This window comes from Colletotrichum truncatum, assembly GCF_014235925.2.
Source record: "Colletotrichum truncatum strain CMES1059 chromosome Unknown Contig_0006, whole genome shotgun sequence".
NCBI classification, from domain to species: Eukaryota; Fungi; Ascomycota; class Sordariomycetes; order Glomerellales; family Glomerellaceae; genus Colletotrichum; species Colletotrichum truncatum.
Genome location: NW_027222403.1, coordinates 336,911 through 349,090, shown reverse-complemented (window position 1 = coordinate 349,090; position 12,180 = coordinate 336,911). Strand labels below are relative to the sequence as shown.

The 12,180-nt window shown below is 46.7% G+C and overlaps 3 protein-coding genes across 3 annotated transcripts; 2 read left to right on the top strand and 1 right to left on the bottom strand.

Moving 5' to 3' along the window:
• Positions 1-1,126: 1,126 nt before the first annotated feature.
• CTRU02_209361 (major facilitator superfamily transporter) lies at positions 1,127-3,106 on the bottom strand (the record flags this gene model as incomplete). Its single annotated transcript, XM_036726801.1, has 7 exons — positions 1,127-1,162; positions 1,234-1,384; positions 1,492-1,882; positions 1,970-2,276; positions 2,394-2,473; positions 2,532-2,778; positions 2,855-3,106. The coding sequence occupies 7 exons, from the start codon at positions 3,104-3,106 to the stop codon at positions 1,127-1,129; spliced, it is 1,464 nt and encodes a 487-aa protein (XP_036581510.1).
• A 2,116-nt stretch (positions 3,107-5,222) lies between these two features.
• Positions 5,223-7,070, top strand: CTRU02_209360 (Zn(II)2Cys6 transcription factor; the record flags this gene model as incomplete). The annotated part of the gene is made up of 4 exons (XM_036726802.2): positions 5,223-5,308; positions 5,381-6,176; positions 6,241-6,294; positions 6,363-7,070. The coding sequence occupies 4 exons, from the start codon at positions 5,223-5,225 to the stop codon at positions 7,068-7,070; spliced, it is 1,644 nt and encodes a 547-aa protein (XP_036581511.2).
• Positions 7,071-10,405: 3,335 nt separating this feature from the next.
• On the top strand, positions 10,406-11,770 carry CTRU02_209359 (reverse transcriptase domain protein; the record flags this gene model as incomplete). The annotated part of the gene is made up of 1 exon (XM_036726803.2): positions 10,406-11,770. The coding sequence occupies one exon, from the start codon at positions 10,406-10,408 to the stop codon at positions 11,768-11,770; it is 1,365 nt and encodes a 454-aa protein (XP_036581512.2).
• Between the last annotated feature and the right edge of the window lie 410 nt (positions 11,771-12,180).

Here is a 12,180-nt window from a genome sequence, read left to right as displayed (position 1 = left end):
TGGTGAAACCACAACTGACACTACCATGCCCTTGGCCGATGGAGTTGGCTGAATGATGGATGCAACCACAAACGCTTTCCACCTTATTCTTTGAGTAACCGTTAGCTACTGGAAATCTTATATTTGCCCACTATCGCCGCTGGTGCTTGTTGTTGCCGATATTATCATCCTCAGTATTGCCCGTCTCGAGCTATGTGCAGCTTGGCCTTACAGAATTGCCATCCTCGAGGGAGACTCCAACCAGACGAGTGCGTTTGTTGTAATATCTACAGGTAGCAACACTGCAGTCCACCTTTCTTACCTCTTGCTTGGGCTCTCTGGGGGAAGCCAAGATCAAGTCCTTCAATGACGTCCCAGGCGCTTGGATGATTTGCGGATCCGTTGATGCTGGATGCTTGGCGCCGCACCTCTTCCAGACCGAGTTCATGCGAGAATTAGCCATGCACAGGAGTACGAGTACGATTCGCACTATCATCAAAGACAGTATGAAAGACAAGACCCTTGCCAGACTGAAAAGCTGAGGCGAGAGTGGCTAACTAACGAGCGATGATTGCCAAGTTATTAGTCTCGTCGGAAATCGGTAGCTTCTGCTCAGTCGCACTAAGGCCGTGAGTAAAGTCGACAATTTGCTCTGAGCCAGCAACAAGGATATTGGAAAGGGGTTTCTTCTGAGCCATAGTGTTGAGGACGCATTCGGTAAGCCGCAGATGTCTACTGCATTTGATTAAAGATAAGCTAAAGGGGGGCGGTGCAGAATTGTTGAAGTGACTTACTTTCTCGGAAATCCGGCTCCTTCGGTATTTAAGTGTATTGACTGAGACTCGCATCTCATTATTGAGCGGGAGGATTCGATTGTTGAACCCATTTTCTCCTTTGGGGAAAGGTTTGCTAAATCAACAGATACCAGAAAAACCATCATTTATAAAGAAAACGAGTGTGTCTATAATCTATTCTAGTCATGAAAGAATGTCAGCATCGCTTGTGTGCTCGATGCATGCCCATCAGTAACTCCAAATACACCATTCCATATAATCCCATGTCTAATATCAAAATCAAGTAAAGATCAGACTCCAACGCAATGCAAAACACAACCATATTTACGCCATAGCAAGTACGTAGACAATTTTTAAAAGGTGTATCGGAAATCAGAAGCATCGGTCTCCTAGAGCAAGCGAAAGCAAGATTCGTCAGCAGGTGAAGTCTTTTTGAAGGCTTCGAGGAAACACAACTTACTTCCGAGGCTTCCAACTCAACCTCACCACGGTCGGCCCGGCAATTCCAGTAGTAGAAGTACGCACTTAGGGCAAGAACTACAATAATGTTCAAAACTGCGCATCCTAAGCAAGTGCTAAGACCCGGAAGGTATCGTGGCTTGTCTTGGCTTCTATCCAGATGTTAGTACCGAACAAGGAGATACAATGGTGATTCAGGATAATTTGTAATATGTATCAAAAATAGGTAGGTTGAAAGTTCGTAGAGCAAACGTCTTACCTGAAAACCATCGAGCCCGCAATTCCTCCAATACCACCAAAAGCGACAGTCAAGCCACTTGAGAAAGCTCGCTTCCACTGCCCGCGAATGTTATTTGCTTGGTATGCCATTACTACTGGTATGGACGAAAATGACCCAGCAGTGATGAGAAAAACTCCAACGTAGCGCACAGCCACGTCGCCATGAAAACCAATCAACACGGTGCCAACAATAGCGACAACCATGTCACCAATAATGATAGGGCCTCGCATCATGTAGTAATCTCCAAGCCAGCCGGAAATGTACATAATAATTGCTGCAAAGAGATAGGGCGGAGCAATCAAAATCTGGGCTTTGCCTGTGCTGAAACCCATGTTCTCTTTGAGAATGATTGGGAGGAAGAAAGATAAGCCTATACCGATCCATGATATTAGCGGGAACGCATACTTGAGTTGAGATAATGATGGGTGCGATAGAGTTGAAAGGAGTAAGAGCTCACCAAAGTTAACAACCGCTTGGTTGAAGTATATCAAAGCCATAGCCCAGACCTTGACGTCGGCACCACCCCGGATGAACTTCTTGACACTGAAAGCCGGTAACTTCGCATCACCTCGATCTGCCTGAACACGCGAAACGACCCACGCCGTTTCCTTTTGAGAGAGAAACGCCCATGTTTTTTTCTGAGCATCGGGAAATCCAACCAGAAGAAAATAACCTAGAACGCCAAGAATGCAAGTGATGACACCTTCCATCAGGAAGATCCAAGACCAGCCAGTGAGGCCACCCTTCCCGCCTAGTTGCGTAAGCTATTGAGAGTCAGTTAGCTATATTCTCAGAGCCAATATCTCAGCACATCGCCACAACAGAGATTATGCTCCGTAGATCCGTGGATTGATAATGCTTGTTTAGTGTTGATTACTTACTCCGAAGGCCAAAATCCCGGAAAATGCAGTGGCGAGGCACACCACTATGTAAAAGGCCGAATATCTTTTGCCAACTTCATCTTCGCTAGAGTTAGTATTCCGAGGCACTTGTCATACAGCAGACTTATCTCCACTCACAGCGGGTGTACCAAGTACTGAGAAGGTAAACACATGTGGGGAAGAACCCGGAATCCAGTGCACCCAGTATGACTCTCAGCGCGACCAACTGACCCCAATGGTTGAGAAAGCCCATAGCAATGACTATACCTCCACAAAGCATTGTGATTCCCGTGAAGTAGGCTCTCGGCCCAATGGTTCGGGCAAGAACAATCGATAATGGCTGAAATGTGGTGTACGTTGTGAAAAAGACAAGGCTCACGATTGACTAAAGTTCTCTCGTTAGCATCTGAGAGTATATGCTCACTCGGGCAATGTTCCCTGCAGCCATGTCGTTGACTCACATATCTGTTACCAGTGAGCTTCAAATCCTCTGTCATTCCAGCGACAGCAGCAGAGGGTAGATTTGAACGATCGATAACGGAAAAGCAGTACAAAAGCCCGACAGTAGCTACGACTCTAATATCAACCCGTCTCATGATTCTCTTTTGCTCTTCTGGGGAGAACTCTTCGGAGGTCATCGTCACTGTTCTGTCAAGGTCGCTCGTTGAATGACTGAGGCTGTTTTCGCCCTGCTTGTCGTTCGAGGTCGACATTTTGTTCAATGTTTGATGCTTGATTTGTTACTGGAAAGGTTTGTTGTGTGGCAATATCAAACTGAGAACATGAGCCAGGCGCTCGTCGATATTTATCATCTGAGTTGAAAGTACAAATGTTTCAAGGGCAATTTTTATTAGCATCAGACTTTGATCTTTTCTCGCTTGTCGTAGTTTCTCGGCTTTGACTGATCGTGATGGAGCGTGGCGATGCCCTCATGTGTTTTACTAAGACACATACTCAAAACGCATCTTCTTGGTGGGCGCCGAATCATCGTGAGTCGGGCACCGAATAAGCGACTATGGAGCACTTAAATTTGGCAACCTCGGCGCTGGACATGCTGAAGCGGGGGCTTTCGGACAAATTTTGATTCTAGGGTCTTCCAAATTTGGCTTGGCTCAAGCTACTAAGGGTTTCCCCTGCTACGACGGATAGCGTGCTTGTGATGTTTCTGCAAAATCAGTCATTCAGAGACGAAATGTCTGGCCTTGGCAAGGTCTGCCATCATGTGAGCGAAGGCGGGTTCCTGAACACTTCCAAATCGCGATGGCATGGAGGTCCTTCGGCTAAACCGCTTTGGGCGCTTTATTAAGCAGAGCGTCCAGAATAGCAATCGAAGATGTGCTAACTTGTCTCGATCAGCTTAGTTAACGATTTGCTATTCTTTGGCTTTTGGCGGACTATGACTAAGTAGTGGGGAGAGAATTGTCAACAAGCGTGACGGATAAGTAAGCACCGAGAAAGTGGAGAAAACATCAAGGTAGCTCCAGACATCGGCGATGAACTAGACGACTTTGCCGCGGGATTTAGCAAAGTGTTGGGGCGAATCCGGTGTCGGGAAAGTATTGACAATTGCTGTCAAAACCCTTGTGAGGTTGAAGGATTGTTAAAACTGGGGGAAGTATACACATGCCCACGTTGACGGCGACTCGGAAGTCCCTGCTGCAGGTTTCCCGGTAGATGGGACGATAGTCTTCTGCAGATCAATCCTGCGTGTCGGACTTCCACACAACTGGCTGGGTTACTGTAGGTCATAGTATTGTTATCATTGTCAACCACCGAATTTACTCCCAACACATGGCAGCAAGCGTCTCTTTCAAGACCACTGTCGGTTTGGTATTCCCAAAAAAAGATCCTTAGGGCTGACGTTCATGCAGCATGCATGCGGACAGGGTAGGGGTTCTCCATGGAATCGACGAACTAATCTGAGAGATGACACGCACGGCCCCCAAAAGCCATCGCGAGCCAGCTCTGTCTTTACTACTATCCTAGCTTCGTCAAGCAGACCAGGGTGGTATAGTAAGCAACTATCAGTATCCAAATTTAGTTCAAGATACAGTCTTGTTGCGACCAGGGATGAAGAGCAGCTTGTTGGCTCACCGCAAAATTGCCCCAATTAATAGTTTTACCTTGCGAAGAGCGGCTGAACATTTGAACACTTGTCCCCTCTACCTGCATGGATAAATAGCAACAAGCACTGCACGGGCCCATTGGAACGGACTCCTGAGTTTTCTACCTTATTCAACTCAGAAGAAAGACGCCTCACCCATCACAGCATGAACTAAATGCTTTGCAGTGATGGAATGATAGACAAAAACATAAACTATGTCAGTTCTGATTGTGAACACATCTCAAATACCGCATACATCTGGCTAGGAAAAAACAATTGGCTTAAAGGCATGGCTGCTTGCCTCTTCATTTATTTTTCCCTTTTGGCGACCCTTAATGTGCGATCTCCAAGGTTTACCTTGACCCCATCACCTAAGGCGCCCTGTCCTGGAGACAACCATGTGGCTTCACCGCCCGAGAGTCAGCTCAAAGTGTTTATTTGGTTGTTACCAATTATTGAACACCATGTAGGACCTGATTCCAGACCGTTGAGGAAGGTATCGGATCGGAGTTTCGGCCTCCCCAATGTGGGTATTTAAGCCCCTGTTACCCCGCATTGGCCCACGCATTTTCGCCTTTGCGCGTCTTTCTGAAGATGGCGTGTTCTGCGACTCAGCTACAACTCTTCCAACGGCACGCATTGTTGTGACCAAAAAAGGCTGGACACTTGTTCTGCTTTTCTTCCTTAAAAGAACTTCATGAATTTTCATCTTATGAGGTCTCATCATGGTAGTTGACGAAGAAGAAACCCAACGCTATTTCACAAGAGGTCGACTTACTCGTGGTCGAGGCTTAAGGAAGACAACTGGATGGTATTCATCGCCTTTTCTAATCAGATATGACAGAATTACATGGTGCACCTGCTGAAATTATTCCTCTCACAGTGCCACGTGTCGTCGCCGTCACGTTAAATGTGATGAGAAGAAGCCTGTCTGCAGCGGTTGTGAGAGGACGAAACACCATTGTACTTATGATCCGCCACGTCCGCCCAACAGACAACAGGCCCGTGTTTTGAACCAGCGTCATAAACAGAGTGAAAACAGCAATGCACTAAGACAGCCCAGATCAACGCCGGATGCTCAATCAGATAGTCCCAGTGAGCCGACAAATCTCCCACTAGCCGCCAAGCCAACTGATGAGCAACCACAACCGAGCACGAGCGAACTTCTTTCGAATATCATTATTGATGGTGGCGTGGTCACTGGCAATTCACCGACTCTTGCAAACAATGAAGTTTTGAATTTCCAACAAGAATCCCCCGTACAGGTTTCGACAGAAGCAACAAGCACAAGCATCACCCCACATGCTTCAACGACCACAAGCAGTTCTTTTGGAGCCAATTTGGAGAATGCCACGGCAATATGGGTTGACCTGTTGTTACAAGATGCTGCCATTCAGGAGCTTGATTTGGCCAACTTCGACGTCGATACAGAGAGTTTCAATGTTCTTGGAAGCTCGGTCGTGAAGTCACCAGTAGTTAGAAGACCTTTGCCGAGGCTTGCTGAAAACGGCTCACCTCCAACTCCGTGCACATCCAACTCTTACTTGCTTGAAAGGGATTCGAACCTAAATGATTTTCACCAATTTGAAAAGCAAAATTGGTATTCGAAAAACGCTTTGCAAATCTCGCGGCACGAACATAACGTTTTTCAAAATTTTGTAAAGCACATCAGTCTATGGGTGAGCATATTTGTTACTCTTCCTAACACTCTTAAGTCCATTGACACATTTTCCTCGGACTCAGATGGACTTTTTCGATCCAAAAAGACCATTTGGGACTCATGTTCCTCAGCTCGCTGTGAGTTTCATTCCTAAGTTGCTAGTTTCGGGCATCAGGGCTAACCAAAGCGTTTTCTCATACTGTAGATGCATAATATTGGCCTTATGAACGCAATTCTCGCACTCTCAGCGCGTCATCTATCCTTGAATACTTACTCTGGTGACAAAAGTACTCAAGATCCAAACGACGCATTAAGATACTACTACAAGACTCTTCATTATATTCAAGAGGCGATGCAATACGACTCATACAAGACGAGTCTCGAACTACTGGCTACCTCTTCTATCGTGTCCGCCTACGAAATGCTAGACGGATCCAGACAAGACTGGGAGAGACACTTGAAGGGCGTCTTTTGGATACAACGCTCTCAAGTAATCCACGGCGACTCAATGGGATTGAAGCAGGCAGTCTGGTGGGCGTGGCTTTGCCAGGATGTCTGGGCCGCTTTTCGTGAGAAGCGGCGTCCGTTCACGTTCTGGAAACCACTGAAGACATTCGATGAACTGGATCCCTACGAGCTTGCCGCTCGGTCCGTCTATATATTCGCCCAGGTTGTAGGGTTTTGCTCACATGAGGATATTGAAGCAGGGAAGCGCGACCCCCTTGCTAGGATCGCTGCAGCAGATGCGCTCAAAGATAGATTGGAAGACTGGAGGCAACATCTAACAGCAGAATTTCAGCCCCTTCCATACGCCACTTGCGCTGATAATGTCTTTGAACCCATTTGGATACACCCACCCGTGTTCGGTAAGTCCCTCGATGACACTGACACTACCCTTCGGGGCATTCATTAACATTCTCTAAAGCGGTAGCGTTTCAAATCTACTATTGTGCGCATATATTACTGCTCCTAAATTCCCCGCTGCTAGGGGGCTTAGAGCAATATACCCGGCAACGAACGCGATTGATGGAATGTGTGAAGAAGGTGTGTGGGATAGGTATGACACTGTCGGACTACCAGTCAAGTATCATGTGCTCTCAATGTTTATTCATTGGTTTGTCTTATCTCAACACTCCTGTAGCACCCAGGCTCTGACTCTATCATACAGCCGGCATACCCATCGAAAGCAGCAAGGAACGCACCTGTGTTCTTGAATTGCTAGAAAACTGCCGCCAGCGGTCGGGCTGGCCGGTTAACCCTCTGAGCGAAGAACTTAGAGCACATTGGAAAGCCTAAGATGCGGGAGAAAACCGGAGTATTTAGCCATCTATGGATGACAAGTTTGAGTCCCACGACAGAAGGCGAGCCCTCCGTATGCTAAACGGGCTTGCGCTGTTATTGTATGTGTTCGCGTCCTAGATGCAGTTTTGGGTAGGCTATTGTTGCAACACGTCGGGCGTAAATAAGCCATGCTAGCTTCATTTGATCCCGACAACTTCAACGAAGAAAAGGTAGTTGGAGATGTAGTGCGCATCCTGGAGTCAAAATAACGATAGCAAGAAGGATGATTTACGTAACAATTGGAAGAAACAAGCATTGGGGTTGGTACTACTTGGTCACAGTTGGCGGAATTGGTTCCTCTGCGGGCAAAGCTACTGCTACTTAAAGATATAAAACAGCAGATCAGGGGCTATGTCAGTGGTTTCATTGCAAAACTCTTGTTTTTGTAACATGTATCACTTACGAAAAAGTTTAAACCCTTGCGTTACATCATGAACGGTGCTCTGGAGCATTTACTCTACTCATCTGACTCAAGAGTTCCTCTGTTCCAAAGACTATAAATCATCTGATCTTCTCATCTAATATCGATGCTCATATTGCTACTTACAACAACTTGAGCTTTATCAACCTTAAAATACTTAATCAACATATCCAGTTAAGAGTCCCAAGCACTGTGACCTCTCCCCATATTAGCCAAGTAAGCAAACCTAGCCCATTTCAAAATTTCACTGGGTAATAATCTTAACAATCTTCCCTTTAGCTACAAGCCGACTTCGCAATGCAAGCCAAAACTCTCATTTGGACTCTATTCCTTGCTACGGCTAGCACAGCCACTATCATTGGTGCAAGGTCTGAGACTGCACTTCGGATGTTTGAGGAGCGGGCTTGTACAGTATGCGGCTCAACTCAGAATTGCTGTGGCTGCTGTCAAGAGGGCGCCTGTTGTAATTCTAAATCTTGTGGCTGCGCCTAACGAGTTACTATACGCGGCAAATCGGAGAAGCATTTATGCCAGAATTCCAAGCACCTTTTGCATAGTCTGTTCCTCAATCAATGTTGTCATACTTTCTTATCAATTTCTCCTCCTGATCAAACCATACAGGAACTTATCTCTCCCCAAACCAATTTATTTCTTCTCTCCCTCGCTTTAAACTATGTTTAAGCCCATTTGTAAAAGCCTCCCGAGTATTCTTGAGATCAAGAACGACTTCAGTGTACCAGTCTTTGGTGATGACCTGCGATAGCGGGCATGGCCCATAACACATATACCCATTGCAGACAATACTGCCGTGCACATGAGGTTCTACTCATTCTTTCTGTATGCCTGATCAACTTGTCGAATGTTAATTTGATGAGTGGTATGCAGCGCGTAAAACTCGCAATTTTACTCACAGGCTTGGTCATGAAGGATTAGCGTGAGTCGGTATGTATCACCAACCTAGGTAGGGAAACATTTTAAACACATAGACTGACCTATAAGTAGGTATTACGACTTCATCTTATCTGAGGAGTTAAATTCTGATGCGAGCTCCTCTTTACTCGATAGAATTCATTACTGAATTCGCGAGAATTATGTGATTCGAATTTATTCTCCCAATTTATTCAGGCAAATATAATTTGCCCGGCCTCCAAGGTTGTTTTCTTTTTTCTTTTGGTTTTTTTTGTGAAGCATAGGGCGTCGTTCATCACGCCAGGGCTGTTGATGGACATTGAGAGATTTCGACTCCGCTCCGGGCAGACCTGCAGAGAAGCCAAATTACCCAGTGTCAAAGGGCTTTAACCCATGATACATTTGCAATGTGAGACGCGAAACTGATTATGGCAACGGCAGCTGCTGGGAGATGGCTTAGTGCCAAGTATTGTACCTGCATGTTTCGAAAAGGAGACAGACCAAACGTCACGGGCTCAAGCGGTTGTTTTCTAGAGCGGCAAGTATGGTGATGCTTATGGTCTACGGAGTACATAATCTGGCATTCTATGTCTCAGCCGTTACTAGCACTAGAAACACAAAAAGTACCAAGAGAACAAACACGGGCAAAAAGGTTTTCCGGAACGGGGAATTGAACCCCGAGCCTGACGGAGCTCTCAGATGAGAGCGTCAAATGTTGACCATTACACCATTCCGGACTGGTTAGCGGATTTTATAATGCATCCACTTATGGAGCACGGAGTCTGTAATGGTGGGACAAGATTGTGGATGGGACACCGCAGCTAACTCTGGCAGTGCCAACCACACGATCAACTACGCAGCAACATCTTTGAATGACTTGAGGTTGTCCTTACATCTTGTTGCTTTGTTATCAAAATTCTTCCTGTATAGCTGGTCGCAGCTTGTTTATAGAGTATAAAGTCGTCAACTTCAAGCCAGGAGAAGCTTACTATTACGAAACTTATTATATCGTCTATCTATATATGTTACGACCCGTTAGATACACCTAACAGGACCTACTCGGTTGGGCGGTTATGACAGGACTTTGTATGCAGGGCCACGGGAACAAAAGGTAACCTCTCGGAACGGAAGAACTATAGAACGGAACAAGTCACGTGATGAATCATTCTAGGTCAGAATGATCCAAGAAGAGTTGGGGGCCAACGGATCATGTTCGATCAATATGATCTCCAACGACTACAGACAATACGTGTAGATAGACTCCTATATAGACCAGGACTTGAGTACCTGCTCAAGCCCTCTAGATAGTTCTTCAGCAATCAACTTGTGATTCATCCTCGAATGACTTTCAGCTTACCTCTCAGTATTGTGAATACTAAGAACCTCGTTACCATAGTGTAAGACTGATCACCTTACCCTAACCCTACGATCTACCAGAACGACCTCTACGAACCAGTGTTAGTCTCTTACTGCACCTTCTGTTAGCAGAACCCTACTGTCAGATAGCTGGCCGTAACACTTTGATTGCTCCTGTTCAGTAAGTTGCCCTTTGAGACTAACGAACAGTATAAGACAAGATGTCTTCGCACGGAACTACCGAAAACCCTACTCCTGGAACCTCGTCCACGTCCGAGAGACGTATTCCCCAGAATCTGGCCCAAGAGATTCAAGACCAGGAAATGAAGGAGGAATCCGATAGCGATGACGACAATGAAGAACTTAAGCGGCAACTTGAGCGGAACAACAACGAGCTCAGGGAAATGAAAAACCTGTTCAACCAGAACGTCAAAGCCCTCAAGGAGCTACAGGAACAAGCCCGCCGCACCAAAGAACTAGAGAAGGAAGTCACAACCCTTCGAGCTGCCGCGAACGTCATATCAGCTCCTGTCGAAGGAAGAGAACGCCTTAAGCTCAACACCCCTACCACCTTCGACGGAACCCCTGGACAGCTCAAAGGATACTTGGTACAGATACGGACCTACCAAGCCTTCCACATCAACACGTTCCAGAACGATACCGAACGTGTCGTCCACGCCGCCACCTTCTTGAGAGGGAAGGCCCTCGCTTGGTTCGAACCCCTCCAACAAGAATGGCTGGACACCCCTATCGAGAGATACAGTCAAGAAGTGAAGGACATCTTTTTCAGCTTCAGTGGATATGTTAAAGCCCTTCAATCTCTCTTCTTAGACCCCGATGAGAAAAGACAAGCAGAAAGAGAACTGGCGAGCCTACGACAAAACAAATCAGCTACAATGTACGCCGCAGAATTTCGACGACTCGCAGCTAGACTCGACATGACCGACGAAAGCAAAGTCTTCGCTTTCTACCAGGGTCTCAAGGACGACGTCAAGGACGAAATGGCCAAAGTGGACACGCCACCTAGCTTCCTTGATTATGTCGAATACGCCATTAAGATTGACAACCGACTGTTTAAACGACGCAAGGAAAAAGGAGAAAAACGTCAAACAGCCAACTCAGGAAAGAAATACCAATGGCAACCCCAACACAAGTTCAACAAAAACCAGAACAACAGGAACAACAATCAGCAGAGCACCGCACATGGACAACACAGCGGACCCATGGACCTGAGCGTCGCGCAAAAAGACAAACCCAGACGCAGAGAATTCAAATGCTACAACTGCGACAAGCCAGGACACATGGCCAGACACTGCACACAGCCTAAGAAACTTACGGCAACCCCTAAGCAAGCCAACGCTGCAACCAAAATCCCTAGCCACGAAGAAAAGGGATGGACAGCCTGCTATGACAATGATTGCACCACGCACAGGCATGCAAAAGAGAATAGTGGATGGTACCCTCAAAACCCAGCAGGACGATCGGGATACGACACCACCAACATACCCAAGGCCATTGCTGTGATAGACCGATACACCGGTGGACCGGATTACACTAAGCAGCGACAAGAGCCACTCGACGACTAGGAACAAGCGAAGAAGGCCGCGGAACTCAACAACGCCTTCCAAGATGGTAGCATTGTGTACCAACCGGGACTCTTATGGGACATCCCACGCCTCGCCAACTATCGACAGACGAATGAAGTAAACACCCCGGAAAGTCTCTCAGAAGAAGAAGCCAGGAAACTCGAAGAAGAAAACGAGACAGCCATCAAACGGATACAAGACGCCATCAACTACACGATGCAAATTCGAAACAACAGCGAAGTTGGAGACACCCTCCAACACATGCGGAAAACCCGAGACCGCCGCATCGCACTACGCGGAAACACCCGAGGACAGTATCAACTCAAGTACAAAGCAACCCAATTTGTCTACCGACCCCAAAACGATGGAAAGACGGAACGAACCCTCGCGGTAGCCAGCAAATACGCCCG